The 24711-nt window shown below is 43.5% G+C and overlaps 2 protein-coding genes across 6 annotated transcripts in view; both read right to left on the bottom strand.

Annotated features, from left to right (window-relative positions):
- LOC125466535 (uncharacterized) lies at positions 1 to 20549 on the bottom strand. The gene is made up of 3 exons (XM_048561129.2): positions 20503 to 20549; positions 16443 to 16780; positions 1 to 2473 (listed from the first exon to the last, which is right to left on the bottom strand). Exons 1-3 carry the CDS (start codon positions 20547 to 20549, stop codon positions 2136 to 2138), a joined length of 723 nt encoding a protein of 240 aa, XP_048417086.1. The 3' UTR covers positions 1 to 2135.
- Positions 19525 to 24711, bottom strand: part of miip (migration and invasion inhibitory protein) — a 14630-nt gene continuing 9443 nt past the window's right edge. For 4 of the 5 annotated variants that reach the window (XM_048561030.2, XM_048561028.2, XM_048561027.2 and 1 more), the window contains 2 exons: positions 21751 to 21876; positions 19525 to 21038 (listed from right to left, as the gene is read on the bottom strand). In XM_048561030.2, coding sequence (XP_048416987.2) covers positions 20987 to 21038; positions 21751 to 21876 — 178 coding nt within the window. In that variant the 3' untranslated portion in view covers positions 19525 to 20986. Of the gene's footprint in view, positions 21039 to 21750; positions 21877 to 23356; positions 24524 to 24711 lie in introns of those variants that run through there. The other variant, XM_048561031.2, reaches the window with a different exon arrangement.

Below are 24711 nucleotides of genomic sequence, written 5' to 3' on the forward strand. Positions count from 1 at the left end.
TTTCAACATCTTGCCAAAAAATGGTACTTTCAAATGTGCAGCATTCTCTCAGTACTACTTCAAGAGAATCAGCATAGATTTTGTGTTTATGTCTATGAGGTGCGTATGTGTGCATGTAAGTGAGAGTGTGTGTGCGTGTGAGTGAGAGAGCAAGAGACAGTCAAGGGGACAGCACACACATGCAGTTGGAGTGATTATTTTTAAATTGGACGAGATGTGCAGTGGTGCTGCCCCAGGAGTTAGCATTGACATTACTGCTCTTTTTGATATATATTAATGACCTAGATTATCAGTACATGATGCATGATTTCAAAGTATCCAGAAGGCAGAAAACTAACACTGAGATGTAACATTCATTTTCAAGAGGAATTGGATAAATATTTAGAAGGAGGCAGTAGGAGGGTACTGTGCAAAGAGCAGGGATGTAAGACTAACTGGGTAATTCTACCACAGGCAATCTGGGCCAAATGGTTTTTTTCTATTATATCTACGAATGTAAAAGATGAAAGTTAATCTTGGCCCAGTTTAGAATTTTAAATTCAATGATCGCAGATCTATCCAGATGTTTAACAAGTTACTGGATGAGCATTTGATCATAGAATCCCTACAATGTTGAAACAGGTCCTTTGGCCCAACAAGTCCACACCAACCCTTGGAGCGTCCCATGCAGATCCACTCCCCCATAACCCCGCTAATCTCCACATCCCTGAACACTATGGGTAATTTAGCATGGCCAATCCACCTAACCTGCACATCTTTGGACTGTGGGAGGAAACCGGAGCACCAAGAAGAAACCCACGCAAACACAGGGAGAATGTGCAAACTTCACACAGACAGTCACCTGAGGGTGGAATTGAACCAGGTTCCTGGCACTGTGAGGCAGCAGTGCTAACCACTGAACCATCATGCCACCCCTATATCATGACTTTCAAGGTTGGGCCTTCAGTTGGAAAGTAGGACTCGTATAGATGTATACTTTTGGCAGTACAGACTCAATGGGCTGAAGGCAATTTCCATACAGTATGATTCTATGATTCTCACAGTAACAGGACTTGTTTGAGATAAAGACATTGACGACTAAGTTCGACACAAGGAGCTACCAATTGATTTCAGAGCCAATCCAAGCCAGTCAGCAAATATTTCGATCAATTAGTTCTATTTATCCAACATCCCAATGGCAAGACAGATAGAAGAGTTTAGATGTTAGCTGTAGACACATATCCAGAAGCAATAACTTACTCACCAACATTCAACACTCTCTATGTCTCTATCTTCATAACACATTTCATTAGTCATCTCCTTCCCAAATTCACTCATCTGTAAACTGCAGCCAGGAAAGCTGATTGGATGTCAGTTAAAATAATTAAAATGCAGTGCCTCACATGAGTTTCATGATGCAGCACGCTTTCCCAGGGTTGGCTCAAGACAACTGCAATAAATGCAAATATAAATGAAATATCTGACAGATGTGTGTTTTCCCACTAAACATGCATGGGTTAGGGGTGATATGATAGAATAGTATTCTGGAAGCTTAAAACAGGATAAACAGAAGCAGGCTATTTCCAGTCATGGAATAGTTAGCCTATGGAATCATTGACACAAGGTTAAATGTAAGAAATTTCGAAGAGTGATGAAGACAAACAAAAAGCTGAGAGGATATGAAATATCAATGAGAGTGGCTGAGGCAAAAAAAAGTCAACACTCAGGATTTGATTGATTAGGTGGATGAAGGACAAGGGACAGAGTGAGTAAGGGTGATTGGAACCATGCATCTATGGAAGAAAAAGGAGCGCATGACTGCTTTAGGCCAAATGGTCAGCTTTTGTGTTACAACTTCTCTGTCATACTGTGCTTAGTCCATGTATAACACACAAACAACTAAGCCAGGGTTCGAACATTTCCGTTGCAGAGATCAGTTCACAGGAGAGAGGGGCCTACTCACTCATAGTGAGAATGACGGGTGAGTATCAAATGGGGACAAAAGTCTTGGAGACAGTTGCATGAGCTGCGAGCAGGCTAGCTGGTCACTGAAACACACAAACTCTTCGTCAGCTGACTTATTTCTCGAAAATAGTCAAAGATGTGAAGCTGACCACTCCCCACATACAGAAGCCTCACAGCAAAGGAGGCACATCCTATCCCACATCATCGATGACTGGCAGGCTGTCGTAGGAATCTGCTTGCACAGGTTTGGCAGCAGGAATCCGCATGGAGCCTGCAGCAGGACGAGGGGGCCGGTGGCCTAATCTTGATGAGGCCACAGTCTCTCCAACCTCCGGGCTCGGGCACTCGGTAGTGTGGCAAAATTCACAGTCCACAAGGGCACACGGCTTGACCTGCCAGAATTCTTCGAGGTCCACGTTTCTCTTTGCCGTCTCCGAGGACACCACAAAGTAGCGGACACGGCCCTGTTTGCCAATGTCACACATACACACCCAGGGCTGCCACTGTTCCCACTGGAAAGCCGGGTTATCTGGAAAACAGGAGGCGCATGCAGTCACATAAAAGCCTCGAGGTATCAAAACTCAAGTCCCCTTCAAAAAACAGGCAGCTAAACCTCCAAATTAGGTCTAACATACAGAGGGTGATGTCTAATCTAATTAAAGACAATCCCAACATTTAAGACAGTAAACTATTCATCAAACATTTCAAATAGGATGCTTCACCCAGCAAATTTTTTTTTAATTCAATCATTCCTAAACTAAAACTTTTCTATCCGCAGTCCCCAATTCTATAGTTAGCCATATGGAAACTATGAGATAGACACATTTTCTGATATTACAATTAGTAATATCAGAAAAAGTTACAGTTCGCAAACTGGCCATTCAGCCACCAGGTCCTTCTAGCCATGAGATAACCCGTTTAAACTCACAGTCTGATCTAGCCTAGAACTTTTTAGCATTCTTCTAGTTCAAAAAACTACTTTGTTTTCTATTAAGATCACTTATAGATTTTGCCTCCACTTTCATCTCTGACAGAGATTCTAACTGTCCTGTGCTAAACTCCATATGGTTTAATTTTGCAGCAATTACTTCAGCATTGAATTACTAATGAAACAGCAGAGAAAGAGAGATTATTCAGCTCATTGTTCAAAAATAGCCCACAGAAGCACAAATTAGAAGCAGATGTAGGCAATTCGGTCCTTCAAACCTGCTGCACTACTCAATAAGATCATGGCTGATCAGTTGTGTTCTGAATTACACGTTCCAATAACCCTTGATTCGCTTGCTTAACAAAAATCTACCAACTCCACCTTAAAGGTATACAATGTCCCTGCTTCCGCTGCCTTCTGAAGTAGTGTTCCAAAGTCACTCAACACTTAGACAAAAAAAAATCTGCATCTTGAAAGAGTGACTACTAATTTTAAAGCAGTGCCTCCTGGACTCAACCACAGGAGGAAACATTTTCTTCCAATCCACCTTGTCAATACCCTTCAGGATGTATAAACTTCAATCAAATCAGCCTCACTCTTCCAAACTCTAGTGAAAGCAAGCCAAGCTGTCCAACTTTTCCTCATAATGTGGTCATTCCAGACATCAATCTAGTAAACTTCCTCTGAACAATCTTCAATACATTGACATCCTTCCTTAAATAAGCAAACAAAAACTGCACACATTCAAGATGTGGTCTCACCTGTATAACTCAAGCGTAACATCCTTACTTTTATGTTCAGCTCTCTCCAAAGAAAGGGTAGCACTCTATTAGCTTCTCAGTCATTTGATGCATCTCCATACATTACAAACATTTTATGACTCATACATTAGAGCATATAGATCCCTCTACACCTTGAAAAAGTAAATTATTTTCCAATTAACCTGTTACTATTACTATACTATTAACCTGTTAGCAATGTTACTACATACTCTGAAACAAGTGGGACTTGAACCCAGGTCTCCTGGTACCACAGCAGCACAAGAATACTGCAGTTACTCTCTGTTTAAATACTTTTTTTTATTCCGCTTGCCAAAGTGAATAATTCACATTGTCCCCCGCATTAAACTCCATCTGCAAGATTTTTGCTTATTTATATTGGTCTGCATCCTTGTTATGTCATTTTCACCTATCTTTGTGACATCTGCAACTTTAGTCAGCATGTCTTCGATTCCGTCATCTAAATAATTGATATAAATTGTAAAAGGTTGGGGACCCAGCACAGATCCCTGCAGGAAGCCACTCGTCACATCTAGCAAATTTATGCATACTGTTTTCCACCAGCCAAACTCCTATCCATGCTAATATGTTATTCTCTGTGCCACAAGCTCTCACTTTGCACAATGACATTTTGCATGGAAGCTTGTCAAATGCCCTCTGGAAATCCAAGTTTAGTACATCAAAAGACTTTCCTTTATACATAGCCCACATTACTCCTTCAAAGAATTCCAATAAATTGGTCAAATGTGATTTCCCTTTCATTAAAACATGCTGACTGTTCCTAATTCCATGAGTTTTTCCAAGTGACTGATTATTATCTCCTTAATGCACAATTCTAACACCACTCCTATTACAGTCATCAAGCTAACTACATTATCCAGTTTAACTCAGATTCCAACTCTTTCCCAAAAACCTACTAATTTCCCTTTCAAATATTTATTCAATTCCCTTCTGAAAATGATTATGCAGTTGGGTTCCACTATTCTTTCAGGCTTTGGCTTCCAGATCCTAATTGAAATTGTAAAACAAAGTTTCCTTCAGTTGCTTCTGGTTCTTTTCCCAGATACCTGAAATTGGTGTTCATTGGTTATCAGCCTGTCTATCACTGGAAACAGTTCCTCTTTTTTGTCTCCATCAACATCCCTCAAAATTTCATATTCTTCATTGGCAGTTATAGAGTCATACAACATGCAATAGATTCAAAGATGTCCTTTGAGACTGAGGATGATGATCTTTCACTTTAGTGTTGGTGATTTAGAATTGACTAAACAGGCTGAACGTGAACACTCTGTTAGAGGTGGGTCAGGTAGTGTTTGAAGACATGGGTGTGATTTTTCATTTTTGCACCTTTCAGCTGTATACAAGTGGTGTCTGCATGGGTCTGTCAGAGACACTCGCAATGGTTGGCACCCGTACAGATGCTTCTTCTCCAGTATGGGCATCTTTGGCAAGAAAGTCTCATAAGTCAAGGAGGTATTGCAATTTTTCAGTGAGCCTTTGGGGACACCTTTGGAATATTTTTTCTGCCCTCCTGGTAATCACTTGCGGTGATGGGCCTCTGAATAAAGAGCTCCTTTTGGTAGTTTTATGCCAAGTGTGAAAATGATGTGGTCCACCCAATGCAGCTAATTGATGGTATCAAATTTCTGAAACTAGAGATGTTGGCCTGAGAGAGAACAAAGTGCGCCTATCCTGCGACTGAATTTTCAGGATTTTGGGAAGACATTGCTGGTAAGGTTTCTGTAAGAATTTGAGATGTTTGAACATTCTCCATGTCTCTGGTGCACACAGAGCAGCAGGTAACCTTACTGAACTGTGGACCATGCATTTGGTGCTGGGTTTGAAGTCTTTGACATCAAATATTCTGTTCCTTAGATGACCAAAAGCCGTACTGGCAGTGCTGGTGAATTTCATCATTGATGTCTGGCCTTGATTGCAAGATAGCAAGAAGCAATATAGGTTGGAGGGCCTGTGGATAGATTTGAGGAACTGAAAAGGGAAAAAGACTTTGATGGGAGTTGTGTGCAGGCCTCCTAGCAGTAGTCAGGATGCAGGGCAGAAAATAAATCAGGACGTAGTTTGCCATGTAAGGAAGGCACTATCACAATAATCACAGGGGACTTCAAAATACATGTCACCTGGAAAAATTACGTTGGTAGCAGATCCCAAAAAAAGAATGTCTTATGAAATGTTTTTTGGAGAAGCTTGTGGTAGAGCCCACTAGGCAATTCTGGATTTGGTGACGTATAATGAGACAGACTGGATTAGGGAGCTTAAGGTGAAGGAATTCCTAGGAGGCAGTGACCACAGTATGATAGAATTCACTCTGCAGCTTGAGAACGAGAACTGGAATCATATTATAATTGAATAAAGGTAACCACAAAGACATGGACAAGGAGCTGGCCAGAGTTGATTGGTAGGGGAACCTACCAGGGATGATGATGTGGCAGCAATAGCAAGAGTTTATGGAGGTAATCTGAGGACTCATTCCAGAAATTAATCCCAAGAAAGGAGAAACATACCAAGGGGAGGATGAGGAAATCATGGCTGACAAGGCAAGTGGAAAGCAAGGGGATTGGGAAGCTTTTAAAATTAGCAAAACCCTTCAGTCCAACTCACCCCTGTTTAAAAAACAATAAGGGAGAGAAGATGAAATCTGAGAGTAAGCTAACCATTGATTTAAAAGGAGATTGCAAGAATTTTTCAGATATGCAGAAGGCAAGTGTGGACATTGGAGTGCTAGGAAATGAGACTGAACAAGTAATAATGGGGATCAAAGAAATGGCGGAGGAGCTGAATAGGTAGTTTGCATCAGTCTTCACAGTGGAAAATATCAGTAACTTATGAGAATTTGGACCGAGTTAGGGTGAACAGTTAAGTGTAGCCGTCACCACTGAAGAGAATGTTCTGGGGAAGCTGAAAGGTCTGAAGGTGGATAAATCACCCAGACCAAATGGACTGCACCCCAGAGTTCTGACGGAGATAACTGGAGATTGTGGAGGCATTGGTGTTGATCTTTCAGGAATCACTGGAATCAGGGATGATCCCAGAGGACTGGAAAATAGCTAATGTACCATTAACATAGGAGAGTGGGCGAAGAAATGACAGATGGAATACAATGTGAGAAAGAGTGAGGTTATGCAATTTAATAGGAAGAATAGAAGTGTAGACTATTTTCTAAATGGAGAAAGGCTTCAGAAATCTAAAGGGACTTAGGAGTTCTGGTTCAGCATTCTCTTAAGGTTAACATTGCAGCTTCAACTGACAGTTAGGAAGGCAAATGCAATGTTAGCGTTCATTTTGAAAGGGCTAGAGTACAAGGGCTGGGATGTATTGCTGAGGCTGTATAAGACCTTGGTAAGACTATATTTGGAATATTGTGAGCAGTTTTGGGCCCCACACCTAAGGAAGGATGAGTTGGCCTTGGAGGTGGTCCAGAAGAGGCTCACAAGAATGATCCCTGGATTGAAGGGCTTGTCACATAATGAGCGGTTGAGGACTCAATGGAGTTTAGAAGGATCTCATTGAAACTTACAGAATATCGAGAGGCCTGGATAGAGTGGATATGAAGAAAATGTTTCCACTAATAGAACACAAGGGCACAGCCTCAGAGTGAAGGGACAATCCTTTAGAACTGAGATGGGAAGGAATTTCTTGAGCCAGCGGGGGATAAATGTGTGGAACTCATTGCCACAGAATGTTGTGGAGGACAAGACATTGAGTCATTAAAACAAAGCTAGATTGGCTCTTAAAGGGATCAAGGAGAATGACAACAAGGCAAAAAAATGCAATTAAGAAACATATCGACCATGATTAAATGGTTGGACAGAATAGCCTAATACTAGTCCTATATAAAATCATCGAGTTGTACAACATGGATACAGACCCTTCGGTTCAACTCATCCATGTCGTCTAGATATCCGAAAATAATTTAGTCCCATTTGGCAGCTTGGCCCATAATTCCTCTGAACCCTTCCTTTTCATAAACCCATCCAGATGCTTTTTAAATGTTGTAATTGTACCAGTCTCCACCAGTTCCTCTGGCAGCTCGTTCCATACATGCATCATCCTTTGCGTGAAAATGTTGCCCCTTGGGTCCCTTTTCAATCTTTCCCCTTTCACCCTCAACCTATCCCCTCCAGTTTGAGACTGTCCCACCCCTGGAGAAAAGGTCTTGGATATTCACCCATTCGATGCCCTTATGATTTTATAAATCTCCATAAGGTCACTCTTCAGACTCTGATGATCCAGGGAAAATAGCCCCAGCCTATCCAACCCCTCCATATAGCTCAAACCTTCCAACACTGGCAACATCCTTGTAAATCTTTTTGAACCCTTTCATGTTTCACAACATCCTTCTTATAGCAGGGACACCAGAGTTGCATACAGTATTCCAAAAGTGACCTAATCAATGTCCTGTACAGCCATAACATGACCTCTCAACTTCTATACTCAATGCACTGGCCAATGAAGGCAAGGATACCAAACGGCTTCTTCATTCTCCTGTCCACCTGGGACTCCACTTTCAAGGAACTATGAACCTGCACTCCACAGTCTCTTTTGCCCCCAAGCAAGTTTTTAAAGTTCTTGCTTAATACTGCCAATGTTGGCCTTCCTCCAATTTAGAACTGTAACTTATAGATCGGGTCTATCCTTTTCCATCAATATTTAAAAACTTTTAGAATTCTGCTCACTGGCCCCAAAGTGGTCCCCCACAGACACCTCAGTCACCTGCCCTGCCCTTTTTACCAAATGTAGGTCAAGTTGTGCACTTTCTCCAGTAGGTACATCCACATACTGGATCAGAAAATTTTCTTGTACACACTTAACAAATTCCACTCCATCTAAGCCCTTAATACTATGGCAGTCCCAGTCCACGTTTGGAAAGTTAAAATCCCTTATCATAACTTCCCTATTATTCTTACAGATAACAGAGATCTCCTTACAAATTGGTTTCTCAATTTCCCGCTGACTATTGGGGATCTATAGTATAATCCCAGTAAGGTAATCATCCTTTTTTTATTTCTCAGTTCCACCCAACTTCTCTGGACGTATTCCCAGGAATATTCTCCCTAAGTACAGCCAAATGGGAGATAGAAGTACAAATATGTAGATAGATAATGGAAAATTGTAGGACCAACAGGGTGGTGATGATGGAAGATTTTAATTTTCCCAACATTGACTGGGATTCACTTAGTGTTAGGGGTTTAGATGGAGCAGAATTTGTAAGGAGCATCTGGGAGGGTTTTATAGAGCAGTATGTAAATAGTCCAACTCAGAAAGGGGCCATACTGGACCTGGTGTTGGGGAATGACCCCATCCAGGTGGCTGAAGTTTCAGTAGGGGATTACTTTGGGAATAGTGATCACAATTCCATAAGGTTTAGAATACTCATGGACAAAGACAAAAGTGGTCCGAAAGGAAGAGTGCTAAATTGGGGGAAGGCCAACTATCACAAAATTCAGCAGGAGCTGGGGAATATGGATTGGGAGCAGCTGTTTGAAGGTGAATCCACATTGGATATGTGGGAGGCTTTTAAAGAGAGGTTGATTAGAGCGCAGGACAGACATGTCCCTGTGAAAATGAGGGATAGAAAGGGCAAGATTTGGGAACCATGAATGACAGGTGAAATTGTGAGACTAGCAAAGAGGAAAAAGGAAGCATACATAAGGTCTAGGCAACTGAAAACAGACAAAGCTTTGGAAGAATATTGGGAAAGTAGGACCAATCTGAAATGAGGAATTAAGAGAGCTAAAATGGGTCATGAAATATCTTTATCAAACAGGGTTAAGGAAAATCCCAAAGCCTTTTATTCGTTCATAGGGATCAAGAGGGTAACTACAGGAAGGGTTGGCCCACTTAAGGACAAAGGAGGGAAGTTATGTGAAGAATCAGAGAAAATCAGAGGTTTCTTAATGACTACTTTGCATCAGTATTCACCGAGGAGAGGGACATGACAGATGTTGAGGTTGGGGATAGATGTTTGATTACTCTAGGTCAAGTCGACATAAGGAGGGGGGATGTGTAAGGTATTCTAAAAGGCAATAGGGTGGACAAGTCCGCAGGTCTGGATGGGATCTATCCCAGGTTTCTGAGGGAAGTGAGAGAGGAAATAGCTGGGGCCTGACAGATATCCTTGCAGTATCCTTGAGCATGGGTGAGGTCCCGGAGGATGCTTGCTAATGTTGTCCCCTTGTTTAAGAAGGGTGGCAAGGATATTCCAGGTAATCCAGGTGAGCCTGATGTCAGTGGTGGTGAAGCCGCTGGAGAAGATACTGAGGGACAGGATCTACTAACATTTGGAAGAAAATGGGCCTATCAGTGATAGGCAGCATGGTTTTGTGCAGGAAGGTCATGCCTTACTAACTTGATAGAATTCTTTGAGGAAGTGACAAAGTTGATAGATGAGGAAGGGCTATAGATATCATATACATGGATTTCAGTAAGGCGTTTGATAAGGTTCCCCATGGTAGGCTGATGGAGAAAGTGAAATTGCATGGGGAATAGGATGTACGAGATAGATGGATAGAGAACTGGCTGGGCAAGAGGAGACAGAGAGTTATAGTGGAAGGGAGTTTCTCAAAATGGAGAACTGTGTCCAGTGGTGTTCCATAGAGATCCGTGTTGGGACCAGAGTTGTTTGTGGTATATGTAAATGATCTGGAGGAAGGTATAAATTGTCTGATTAGCAAGTTTGCAGATGACACTAAGATTGGTGGAGGAGCAGACAGTGAAGGGGACTGTTGGAGAATGCAGCAGAATATAGATAGATTGGAGAGTTGAGCGGAGAAATGGCAAATGGAGTTCAATCTAGGCAAATGCGAGGTGATGCATTTTGGAAGATCCAATTCAAGAGCAAACTATACGGTAAACGGAAAAGCCCTGGAGAAAATTGATGCACAGAGAGATCTTGGTGTTCAGGTCCATTGTACCCTGAAGGTGGCAGCGAGGGTCGATAGAGTGATCAAGAAGGCATACAGCATGCTTTCATTCATCAAACGGGGTATTCAGTACAAGAGTTGGCAGGTCATGTTACAGTTGTATAGGAATTTGGTTCGATCACATTTGGAACACTGCATACAGTTCTGGTCGCCACATTACCAAAAGGATGTAGATGCTTTGGGGAGGGTGCAGAGTAGATTCACCAGGATGTTGGGTATGGAAGGTGCTAGCTATGAAGACAGGTTGAGTAGATTAGGACTATTTACATTAGAAAGACAAGGGTTGAGGAGGGACCTGATTGAGGTTCCTAAAATCATGAGAGGTATAGACAGGGTGGATGGCAAAAAACGTTTGCCCAGAGTGGGGGACTCAATTACTGGGGGTCACAATTTCAAAGTGAGAGGGGAAAAGTTTAAGGGAGATATGTGTGGAAAGTTCTTTTTGCAGAGGGTGATGGGTGCCTGAAATGCGTTGCCAGAGGAGGTGTTAGAAGCAAGCACAATAGCGTCACTTAAGATGTATCTAGACAGATACATGTGAGGCTGGATGAACACAGCAGGCCCAGCAGCATCTCAGGAGCACAAAAGCTGACGTTTCGGGCCTAGACCCTTCATCAGAGAGGGGGATGGGGTGAGGGTTCTGGAATAAACAGGGAGAGAGGGGGAGGCAGAACCCTCTCCCCAGCCCCCTCTCTGATGAAGGGTCTAGGCCCAAAACATCAGCTTTTGTGCTCCTGAGATGCTGCTTGGCCTGCTGTGTTCATCCAGCCTCACATTTTATTGTCTTGGATTCTCCAGCATCTGCAGTTCCCATTATCACTAGACAGATACATGAATGGGCAGGGAGCAGAGGAATACAGATCCTTGGAAAATAGGTGACAGGTTTAGATTTAGGATCTGGATTGGCGCAGGCTTGGAGGGCTGAAGGGCCTTTTCCTGTGCTGTAATTTTATTTGTTCTTTGTTTTCTCTTTGTAATGTTATACTGAATCAAAAACGCCACTGCTCCTCCTCTCTTGCTCACCTTTCTATCCTTCGTATAGCATCTATACCCAAAAACATTATGCTGACTGTCCTTTTCGTTCCTGAGCCACATCTCTGTAATTGCCATGATATCCCAGTCCCATTTTCCCAGCAGAATAAGATCTTTGTCCACTGGCAGGGATAGCCGAAACAATTGGAGATCAGGCTGCCCTGCACAAATCTGAACTAACTAACACAGATAAATACATTCACACAATCACACAACTTGTGGTACAGCATCGGACAGGAGAGAATGTTCCACAAATTATCTATGAGATCAGCAAATACTCATTTTGGACAGCAGCAGACTGCATACTTCGGTGTCACAGTTGACACTCTGGCTCTATTACCCATCCCACTCAGCTGTTCTAACAGGCTGATCCAGCTCTCTCCTCACTACTACTGACTCTGAAGGTGCATCTATTTTCCAGCTACTTTAACTGAGAACTAAGAACAGCTTGGCACTCATCAAGGACAGAGAGGCAGTTGTTCCATAACCATCAGCTTGAATGAAAAAAAGAACTTGTACAGATGAACAATTCACACTTTCCCATCATTTACTTATTTAAGTATTCTTTATCGTGATTAGTTTCATTAATACAGCTTCAAATTTGGGAAACTTCTGTCCCTGTAACTCTACACTTGCGTACTTCAAGGGAATCTCCACTCTCTGCTCCATGTCACCTTATGGGTGATTTGGCTGTGGCTTCAACCCTCCTTTCCTGTCAGTCCTACATAGCCTGGACTCTTTATCCACATTGAATAAATTGAATTACCTAGTCTCCACTATTTTCTAGTAAAGTCACCATGGTGCTGCTCTCTCACTGGGGAGAGGTAACTGTGATGGCTTAACCTGAGGGTCATCATCCCTCAAGTGAGGAGAGAGGTTGAAAAGGAGAGTCCTTCATGGCAACCTCAGCTGCTGTTGGCAGCTATTGGCAACACTGTGTCACAAATCAAAAGTATAGCAAACCATGCTTGACAGATTCACTGCATCAGCTGGGAGGACAGATATGCTACCGTCAGCACTCTTGAACCCGCCAATTACGTCAACATCGAGGCCATGATTGTATGAAACCAACTCTGCTAGACCAGCCACACATTTAGGACAGAGGAAACTTTTCAAAACTCCCCGAAGGCTTCCCTCAAGAAATGCATCATATGTGTCAACGCATGGGAGACCTTTGTTCAGAAGAAAACAGGCATTGAGGAAACTCAAATACGAGGGGTCAAAATTCTTGATAACACCCAGCGGTAGGAGAAATTATGAAAAAGGAAATGGAGAAAGTAATACCAATGGTCTCATGGCCAAGGACCAATACCACCATCCAGAAACACTTGACAAATGTGTGGTTGGAAATGTGGATTGGGTTCATCACCCACATAAGGACCCCAGAGATCGGTGACATGCAATTTCCTTGCTGAACAATCATACTTATTAGTGAGTGATTGCTGATGATGATGAATTATGATGCAGTGATGCCAACAGTAAGGATTCAATTCCTGCATTGGCTGAGGTTACCATGAGCGACTCTCCTCCTCACCATCTCACCTCACCTGTCATGTGGTAACTCTTAGGTTAAACCACCAGCAATTGTATCTCTCTGATGACAGAGCAGCTCTATGGTCCGGTCGGAATATAGCAACTTTAACTTCACTATTTTCTGGGAAAGTGAATTTCATAGACTCACAATAAGAATATAAAAACTAGGGGAAGGAGTAGGCTGTTCAGTCCCTCAGACCCTGTGTTCCACCATTTGATGTGATCACGGCTGATCTCATCTCAGTCTCAACTCCTCTTTCTTGCTCACTGTCCATAACCCTTCAACACATTACTAATTAAAAATCTATCTATTTCCTCCTTAAATTTATTCAACGTCCTGGCATCAACTGCACTCTGGGGTAGTAAATTCCACAGATTCGAAAGAGAAGTAATTCCTCCTCATTTCTGGTTTAAATCTGCTACCACTTATCTTAAAACTATGATCTCTTGTTGTAGGTTGTCTTACATGAGGAAATGTTCTTTCTATGTCTACTTTGTCCATTTCCTTTAGCATCTTATATACTTCAATTAGATTGCTTCTCATTCTTCTAAATACTATAAAATATTGGTATAAACTGCCCAATCTCTTTTCGTAAGACAAAACTGTCACCTCTGGAATCAATCCAGTGAACCTCTTCTGAACTGCCTCCAGTACAACTACATCCCTCCTCAATTAAGGGAACCAAAACTGTGTACAATATTCCAGGTCTGGTCACATTAATGCCTTGTACAGTAGCAGCAACACTTTCCCTACTTTTCTACTCAATTTCCTGAACAATAAATGCCAAAATTCCATGCCCTCCTTATCACCTACCATACCTGCATACTAGTTTTCTGTGAGAGGACATTCAGATCCCTGGACACTGAAGCACTCTGAATTTTCTCTCCATTTAAATAGTAAGTTCTTTACTATTCCTCAAACCAAAATGGATAACCTCACACTTATTCAAGTAGACTGCATTGACCCATTCACATAACCTATCCACATCTATTTGTAAAGTTCTTGTTTCTTCTCTGCAAATTACTTTCTTAATATCTTAGTGTCTGTGCAGATTTGACTATAGTACTTTCATTCCCCACATCCAAGTCATTAATATAGGTTACAAATAGTTGAGACCCGAAGACCGAACCCTGTGGCACCCACTGGTTACATTTTGGTAGCCAGATAACGACTCTGATTTCTGTTGGTTAGCCAATCCTCCATCCAAGATAATGAATTACCCCTAATCCTGTGTGAATTCGTGTATTAGAGATAATGGGAACTGCAGATGCTGGAGAATTCCAAGATAATAAAATGTGAGGCTGGATGAACACAGCAGGCCAAGCAGCATCTCAGGAGCACAAAAGCTGACGTTTCGGGCCTAGACCCTTCATCAGAGAGGGGGATGGGGAGAGGGAACTGGAATAAATAGGGAGAGAGGGGGAGGCGGACCGAAGATGGAGAGTAAAGAAGATAGGTGGAGAGAGTGTAGGTGGGGAGGTAGGGAGGGGATAGGTCAGTCCAGAGAAGACGGACAGGTCAAGGAGGTGGGATGAGGTTAGTAGGTAGCTGGGGGTGCGGCATGGGGTGGGAGGAAGGGATGGGTGAGAGGAAGAACCGGTTAGGGAGGCAGAGACAGGTTGGACTGGTTTTGGGATGCAGTGGGTGGGGGGGAAGAGCTGGGCTGGTCTCCATCTCAGGCAACCAGCTTGTAACTGATGTCCATTTCAAGCCCACCGACTCCCACAGCTACCTAGAATACACCTCCTCCCACCCACCCTCCTGCAAAAATTCCATCCCCTATTCCCAATTCCTCCGCCTCCGCCGCATCTGCTCCCACGATAAGACATTCCACTCCTGCACATCCCAGATGTCCAAGTTCTTTAAGGACCGCAACTTTCCCCCCACAGTGATCGAGAACGCCCTTGACCGCGTCTCCCGTATTTCCCGCCACACATCCCTCACACCCCGCCCCCGCCACAACTGCCCCAAGAGGATCCCCCTTGTTCTCACACACCACCCTACCAACCTCCGGATACAACGCATTATCCTCCGACACTTCCGCCATTTACAATCCGACCCCACCACCCAAGACATTTTTCCATCCCCTCCCCTGTCTGCTTTCCGGAGAGACCACTCTCTCCGTGACTCCCTTGTTCGCTCCACACTGCCCTCCAACCCCACCACACCCGGCACCTTCCCCTGCAACCGCAGGAAATGCTACACTTGTCCCCACACCTCCTCCCTCACCCCCATCCCAGGCCCCAAGATGACATTCCACATTAAGCAGAGGTTCACCTGCACATCTGCCAATGTGGTATACTGCATCCACTGTACCCGGTGCGGCTTCCTCTACATTGGGGAAACCAAGCGAAGGCTTGGGGACCGCTTTGCAGAACACCTCCGCTCAGTTCGCAACAAACAACTGCACCTCCCAGTCACAAACCATTTCCACTCCCCCTCCCATTCTCTAGATGACATGTCCATCATGGGCCTCCTGCACTGCCACAATGATGCCACCCGAAGGTTGCAGGAACAGCAACTCATATTCCGCCTGGGAACCCTGCAGCCATATGGTATCAATGTGGACTTCACCAGTTTCAAAATCTCCCCAAAACCGCATCCCAAAACCAGCCCAGTTCATCCCCTCCCCCCACTGCACCACACAACCAGCCCAGCTCTTCCCCCCACCCACTGCATCCCAAAACCAGTCCAACCTGTCTCTGCCTCCCTAATCGGTTCTTCCTCTCACCCATCCCTTCCTCCCACCCCAAGCCGCACCCCCAGCTACCTACTAACCTCATCCCACCTCCTTGACCTGTCCGTCTTCCCTGGACTGACCTATCCCCTCCCTACCTCCCCACCTACACTCTCTCCACCTATCTTCTTTTCTCTCCATCTTCGGTCCGCCTCCCCCTCTCTCCCTATTTATTCCAGTTCCCTCTCCCCATCCCCCTCTCTGATGAAGGGTCTAGGCCCGAAACGTCAGCTTTTGTGCTCCTGAGATGCTGCTTGGCCTGCTGTGTTCATCCAGCCTCACATTTTATTGACTTCGTGTATTAACCATGTTGTCGCACCTTATCTAATGCTTTCAAATACTCAGAAAAGTTCCCACCATCCCAGCTTTAAATGGGAGACCTTTTATTCTTAAACCATACCTCCTAGTTCTCGTATCCCCACAAGAGGAAATACCTTACAAACATCAACCCTGAAAAGTCCCCTTAGGTTCTTAAGTGATTGCATTATCCCAAGACTATATGTTCTACTTTCACGATCCCAGAATTCGCGTCACGACATCAACATACAGCGACAGCCGGACGATTTGAAACAATCACACAAAATGCTCAGCAAGTCCGGCAGCATCTTCTTCTGAAGAAAAGTCGCTGGACTCGAAACGTTAACTTTGTTTCTCTCCACAGATGCTGCCCCGACCTGCTGAGTTTCTCCAGAACTAAAGCGGCCGCCATCCCGGCCTCTTACACCCTCAGCCCGGACCCTGGCTGTCGAGTGCCGGGACCGCCCACGTTTCCCCTCTCCTCCATCCACCTCCTGGGTCGGAGTCAGGCCCCGTCTCCTCCTGCGGACCGGCCCCGCCCGCCATAGCCGCCACCACCAATAGGAGCAGCCGCAAGCGCGCCGCCATCTTTAAAAAGCCGGACGCTGTAACCTGGCAACCAGCGTCCAGTGCGCGTGCGCGTAGTCTAGCTGTCAATCACCCAGCAAAAGGGGGCGGCTGAGGCGCGGACTGCAGATGGGAAGGTTTACAGAGAAGCAGCTTGAATCCAGCCTCCGAATCAAGGCTGCATCCTCGATAACAAAGTGTGGAGCTGGATGAACACAGCAGGCCAAGCTGCATCTTAGGAGAACAAAAGCTTTTCTGATGAAGGGTCTAGGCCCGAAACGTCAGCTTTTGTGCTCCTGAGATGCTGCTTGGCCTGCTGTGTTCATCCAGCCTCACACTTTGTTATCATCTTGGATTCTCCAGCATCTGCAGTTCCCATTATATCTGAAGGCTGCATCCTAGGTGGACGTGCACAGCAAGAGTCTGTGAGTGTTGCAGGGAAACCTGCAGACTGTTCACATGTGGGAAAAAGTTTTAAGGCACCATGGTAACTGGAGAAGAACCAGGAAACACAAGTTCCCATGTTTCAACAGCCTGGAATGTAGCATGAGCTTCAATCAACCTTAAAGCTCATGGTAGCAAAAGGCCGTAAACCTGCTGAGATTATGTGATTCCGTGTGGCCCAACCTATCGAAATGCCAGTGGATTCACGCAGGAGGGAATCTAATCATTAGCTTCACGTGTAGGAGGAGATTCCCTTTTGAATCTAACTTGAGAGCACACTCATGCCTTCAAACCTGAAGCCAAATAAAATGTGTATTCATTGATATTTGAGTTTTCTATATTCTTACATGTCCTTCCATGGGAATTGAATGTGTCACTCAGTATCCCTTTACAATATCTGGAGAGTACCACATCTGAAGAACATCCAGTTATTCCTCGAGTGCAGGTCTGCTGGAATGTCACCACTTCCTGGTCAGAAAATTGTTTTTAACATTATAGCAGTCTGGAACATCTTCAGCCTCCCTTCAATGTGGACTGATCATGCTAACTGCTTAAATCTGTACTTGTGTCATGGGCCTCAATTAAAGAAAACATACCAAACATGAGTGTTTTTTTTGTTAAAGAACGTTTTGTCTACTCCAACCTCTGCTTGTGATATTACTTTGCCTTCTAGTGAAGGCCTTTGTCTGACCATTGTTCTGCTTAGCACAAAAGTTAGAAAATGTTAGAAAGCCTGGATCTTGTTCCTGAAACTGATGTCTCTATAGCGTCACTTGGACTTCTTTTGATTAAAGATTAAGCTATAATTTTCACACCAGTCAAATCATTAAGTGACAAGTTTTGTTCCATCTTGTTGCACATTTTCTTGTAGCCACACTTCCTCCAATACAACAGTTGTTACATTCTGAAAATACTTAATTAGATTTACAAAATATATAATGTGAATTAAATCTCAAGACTACAATTAAGTTATTGAAAAAGCAATTGGAAATTCTTAATTTTCCCATAAAGCGAGGTACTGAGTGGCACATAAAGTAAGCAGACACTAATTATGTTTGTTGAGGCAGCTTCACAGATTATGATTAAATCATCTGATTACACAAGTCATACAAGTCTACAGCACAGAAAAATCCCCTTTAGCTGGTCAGAAGCAACCACCTAACTATTCTAATTCAATTTTCCAGCCCTTATCCTGTAGCCTTGTATGCCTGGCATCGCAAGTACACATCTAAATATTTGTTAAACATATGGTGGGTTTCTGCCTCTAACATCCTTCTGGGCAGTAAATTCCAGATTCCCACCCTTCTCTCAGTGAAAAGATTTTTTTCTCCTATCCCCTCTAAACTTCTTTATCCTTTCCTTATTGATCCCTCCACCAACAGGTGAAGTCTTTCTTGTCCATTCTATGCCCCTCATAACTTTATATATCTCATCATGTCCCCTTTTGGTCTTCTCTGCTCCAAGGAAAACAATCCCAGTCTATCTAATCTCTTTTCATGGCTGGCGACACCCCAGTAAATGTCCTCTGCGTTCTCTCCAGTGCAATCACATATGTGGATTCCTACTACAATATGGATTCCAGAACTGCACGCAAAATCAATTAGAAAGTTGGGCAGAGAAATGGTAGATGGAGTCTTATCCACTCAAGTGTGAAGTGATGCAATTTGGGCAGTCAAAAGCAAGAGGGAAGTAAACCATAAACCAGGTCCCTTCGGAACATTGGCATATGAAGGAATCTTGGGGTGCAAGTCCATAGCTCTCTGAAGTTGGCAGCACAAATGATGGTAAAGAAGGCACATGGCACGCTTGCCTATATTATTGAGCAGAAAAGTTGGCAAGTCATGTTGCAGCTATATCAACTAAAACAGGAGCTGTCATTGAGGCTGTCCATGACAAAGCAACACTCGAGACTGTGCATCAACACCAGATCAGCCAAAGTGAAGATTTGTATCTCTGAAGATTTGTAATCCCTTGTGAAATTTAAGAACTCAACATGTCATTAACACCGGGGGGAAAATTACTGAGAAATCTGTGATCGTACTGGCTATTTGGTACACACTGTGGTATTTCATCACATTCACACCATGTTAATTTCAGGTATAAAAAACAAGTTGCATACACATTGTGGATTATATTGTTGTTCTAACCTGTAAATGTTGTTGTTTGCAGAAGACTGTGGAATTTTGTGGCTTTCTTCGCTTAGTAAGTCCCCAGGGTCTTTTGTTAACTTTAAAAGAATAAAAAATAAAGGGTACAGGCCCTGAACCAGATCATAATTCGGTGCTCTCATTCAAGTTCATAACAGATACAAAGGACTTTATTGAGAGAGTTTCAAAGTGAAAATCTGATTACAGTAAAGGGCTTTAAAAGATTAAACATTGTAAAAGATTACAAAATGAGGCTTCAGCTAGCAAGCAGAACATTGCACAGTGATCAATGGTTAAAACATGCAGCATTCAGGTTACAATTTCAGACAAAGACAGAAAATTACAGGCTAAACTGAAACATCAAATGCAGATACAGCCTGTTGATCATACTCTTTTTTTACAGCAAGTCACAACCGAGCAAATCTCTAGTTCTGACAAGATATCTGTCCCATCCCAACTCAATGCAGAATAAGCAATAAACTCTGATTCATGGACAGGTTGAATTTTAACACCTCTCTCAGCAGGGAATACTGGGACTGAACAGAAGGCATTGACTCTCCCACAATTACTGACAACATGATTGCTGAAATCGCTTTAGTCAAGAGTGTAATCTCCCATATTTCATTTTGGAATTTTCAATTTTTCGTCATAAGCTAGTATTTTCATCAACGGTGCAGCCAAATCAGGGTTTGTGCACAGAGATGCTCATTGTCCATTTGATATTGCAACACTGCATCCCCAGTCATACTATTCACCAGTAATTACCTCCTTCTTTCATCTGTTTCAATTTATTCAACCAGTGATTTCTCATTGGCACCAAACATTAAAACAATATTTTAAAAGATACACGGGAAAGTTATTAATAACTTTTTTCTCCTCAGCTATCAACTGATGTTTGCTGCTTACTAACTGCAAATGGCATGTGTTTGCAGTACCTAAGGTTTAATATCTGTCATTCTCTATTAAAGTGGATGCACAGAAAGAGCACTCTCTCAAATACACAGCCATGCTCAGTATACCGACAAACGGGAACACAATCAATTTCATTTCATGAGACCTTCAATTCCAGCTGTCTTATCGGTTCAAGAAAGGTTTGGCACAATTAGCAATCAAGCAACTCCATAGAGTTTGCTCAACAAACACTATCTTTACTGTATCCCACAGATAAATATGTAAACAGGGTTTCCGTCATCTGCCATGGCTGATTGAGGTGAATACAACTTAGAAACTCAATGCAGAATAAGCAATAAACTCTGATTCATGGACAGGTTGAATTTTAACACCTCTCTCAGGCTTGCTGTCTTGTACAACTGTTCTACTTTTCCTCCGATATTTACAATTCCTTTCGCTTTAAACAAGACTGATTTGTACAGCCAGGATATGATATGCTGGTAACACACATTGTCTGCCACTACCCCACTCCGCCTTTCTTGGACTTTCAATGGTCACTACCCGCACACATCCCCAAACCAGACTTTACAATTAAAACCAATTAAAAATCATTGGGGTGCAACAAAGGTCAAGCACTGGAATGGAAACATGTATATGTCCAGAGGCATTAGATGTTATCAGGATGTTGAATAAGGACAGTCTAGTCTCAGTCTCTGAAACTGGTAGGCTGTCAAATGGGTAAGGTTTAGCAGTTCATCGGATCTGGTACCTCCAGCCACTCGAGATGCAGCAGGACTCTGAAACATAAGCATAAAACACAAATGTTGGTTCAACCACTTCCTTACAGAAAATATAGAACAATATTCACCAGCACAAGTAATGCTTTGTATTCACATTTCCCTGCTCACTATGTTTCCTAATTACATTCATCCAATTCCCTTCTAAATGTATTGAAAGATGTGCTTCAACCAACTTCAAGAAGATAATTCTACTCCTGAGTGATGAAATTCACATGAGTAAAAGGTACTGTTCTCTACCTGGGGATAAATCTACCTGGAGTTTCAAAGATTAAGAAGAGGGTTGAAAAAGTTAATCTGAGCATGGTTCATTGAAAGGTTTTAAATGTGAAGGGACACAACATAAACAGGCAGAGCCAGAGGAAGATCACTCTTTCACATAACGGGCTTTTGAATTGTAAATCAATGTCATTTTTTAAAAAAAAAAGTCATTAAAAGAGACAGATCCTGGAATTCAAACAGGTAAGGCATAGAGATAGGTATGCAGAATTGAGATCCGTTAATAGTACCAGATATTTAAGGCAGGAACAATGCCTGCAGTATCTATCCAGTAAGAATTATATATAGAGGCAAAACCCCGAGGAGAACTTTTTGCACAAAGGCTGAATAATATTTGATGCCTCCCAACATCTTTGTTGACTGGCACTATTCAGTCTCAGAGCACCAATGCTAAGGACTACCAATAACAGACTTCAGTTTTACAGGATCTTACCGGGTTGGACAGGTTAAGGGCCAATGGAGAGGAAATCTTTTCGGCCTCCACTGTGCTACGTAAGTCCAGGGTGTTCGCAATAGGAGTGGTTGAGGGCAAGGCATTCCTCCAGCCCAAGAGACAGTGCTGTAAAAGTTAACACAGTCCAAGATCAGACTCTCAACAATACAATCATCTCCATGTTGACAACATACAAAGGCTACAAGATGCCCACGTATATACTCCTTCCTCAAACACAAATTGGCTGCGTCTTCTCTTCTGAATTCTGATCGGTGTAGCTCCATACTGCTAAATCACACAGATTCTTGATATCATGTACCACTTTTGATTTGATAGTCCTTTATGATCATTACAAGGCAAACATCAAATATTTTTAGTGCATTTAAATCACTTATATTGACTAAACACTATAAAGATTAAACACTAAACAATATAAAGATTCCACATGTTTAAAACACCCACATTAATAGTGCTAATAAAGCTTTGCGGAAAGGGATAACAAGGCGTAGAGCTGGATGAACACAGCAGGCCAAGCTGCATCAGAGGAGCAGGAACACTGACGTTTCAGGCCTAGACCCTTCTTCAGAAATAAGGGAGGGGAAGTAAGTTCTGAAATAAATAGGGAGAGAGGGGGAGACAGAAAGAAGATGGATAGAGGAGAAGATAGGTGGAGAGGAGACAGATCGGTCAAAGAGGCAGGGATGGAGCCAGTGAAGGTGAGTGTAGGTAAGGAGGAGATACGTCAGTCCAGGGAGGACGAACAGGTCAAGGGGGTGGGATAAGGTTAATTGGTAGGAGATGGGGTTGGGCTTGAGATGGGAGGAGGGGATAGGTTAGGGAGGCGGGGACGAGCTGGGCTGGTTTTGGGATGTGGTGGGGGAGGGGAGATTTTGAAGCTTGTGAAGTAGACATCGATACCATTGGGCTGCAGAATTCCCAAGCAGAATATGAGTTGCTGTTCCTGCAACCTTCGGGTAGCATCATTTTGGCACTGCAGGAGGCCCAGGATAGACATATCACCTGCAGAATGGGATGGGGAGCTGAAATGATCTGTGACTGCGAAGTGCAGTTGTTTAGTGCAAACCGACCATAGGTGTTCTGCAAAGCGGTCCCCAAGCCGCCACTTGGTTTCCCCAGTGTAGAGGAGGCCAGAACGGGAACAGCAAATGCAGTATACCACGTTAGTAGATGTGCAGGTGAACATCTGCTTGATGTGGAAAGTCTTCTTGGGGCCTGGGATGGGGGTGAGGGGGTAGGTGTAGGGGCAGGTGTAGCACTTCCTACAGTTGCAGGGAAAACTGCTGGGTGTGGTGGGGCTGGAGGGGACTGTGGAGCAGACAAGGGAGTCACGGAGAGTATGGTCCCTCTAAAAAGCAGATGAAGGTGGGGAGGGAAAAAACATCTTCAGTGGTGGGGTCGGATTACAGAAGGCGGAAGTGTCGGAGGATGATGTGTTGGATCCGGAGGTTGGTGGGGTGGTATGTGAGGATGAGGGGGATTCTGTTTTAGCTGTTATTGTGGGGAGGGGATGTGAGGGATGAATTGCAGGAAGTGGGGGGGGGGGGGGGTGGGAGTTGCAGTCCTTGAAAAACGAGGACATCCGAGATGTACGGGAGTGGAATTCCTCATCCTGGGAACAGATAGACAATAGACAATAGGTGCTGGAGTAGGCCATTCGGCCCTTTGAGCCAGCACCACCTGTGGCGGAGGTGAAGGAGTTGGGAATAGGGGATGGCATTTTTGTAGGAAGGTGGGTGGGAGGAGGTGTATTCTAGGTAACTGTGGGAGTTGGTGGGCTTGAAATGGATATCAGTTTCTAGGTGGTTGCCGGAGATGGAGACAGAGGGGTCCTGGAACAACAGCGAGGTATTAAGAGATGGTCCAGGTGAACTGAAGGTTGGGTGGAAGGTGTTGGTGAAGTGGAAGAAGTGTAAGCAACTCATGGGAGCTTGAGGCGGCGCCGATACAGTCATCAACGCAACAGAGAAAGAGGTGGGGTTTAGGGCCGGTGTAAGTATGGAAAAGGGATTGTTTCACGTAACCTACAAAGAGGCAGGCATAGCTTGGGCCCACGTGGGTACCCATGGCCACCCACTTTGTCTATAGGAAGTGGGAGGAATTGAAAGAGAAGTTGTTGAGGAGGAGGACGAGTTCAGCTAAGTGGATGAGGGTGTCAGTGAAGGGGGACTGGACGGGCCTGTGGGACAGGAAGAAGCAGAGGGTCTTTAGGCCATCTATAAGGGGAATGGTGTTTGGGGACTGGACGTCCATGGGAAAGATGAGGTGTTGGATACTGGAGAATCGCAAGTTCTGGAGTTAGTGGAGGGCGTGGGTGGTGTCATGAAGGTAGGTAGCTTTGTGGAAATCTGGTTTTCCAAACAAGACTGACAAGGAAACAGCATTCAGTACACTCCAGGCTTATAGCCTAAATATCTCTCAAGGCATAGAACATTACTAATTGCTTATAATTATAATGCAGGCTCCCAGCCTATTACTGGAATTCCTGGCTTATTTAGAAAGAGAATTATCTGAGGGATACATTTGAATAAGTTATGAAAACCATATGGATGGATAAGTTCTAAAATGTTTATTTTCCTTTATTTCATCTTCCACCTTTGCTCCAGTTTAGGATTCTTGCTGTATCCATATTGTTTTTCATTTTTTCCATCCCTGCTTCTCTTTCTCTTCCTTCACAAGATTTTCCCATAATCTTTTTTGTTCTGATCCAGCTCTGCAGTTTGTTTTAAAGCACTTCTCTTTTGCTCCTGCAGAACTAGAGCACAGTGACAATGCAGGTCTAGGAACAAATCATTGCAGGACTCAATTTCATTTGTACAGTTTGTAATGTAACTACAGCTGTAGCAAATCAATCATACAAGCAGATTGCTGAGGTGTGGTTTGACAAGAATGAGGCTCAGTCAACCAGGAGCAAACTCAGCTTTTGACTTTATTACAGTCAAA

The sequence above is a fragment of the Stegostoma tigrinum genome, chromosome 28 (assembly GCF_030684315.1).
Source record: "Stegostoma tigrinum isolate sSteTig4 chromosome 28, sSteTig4.hap1, whole genome shotgun sequence".
NCBI lineage: Eukaryota > Metazoa > Chordata > Chondrichthyes > Orectolobiformes > Stegostomatidae > Stegostoma > Stegostoma tigrinum.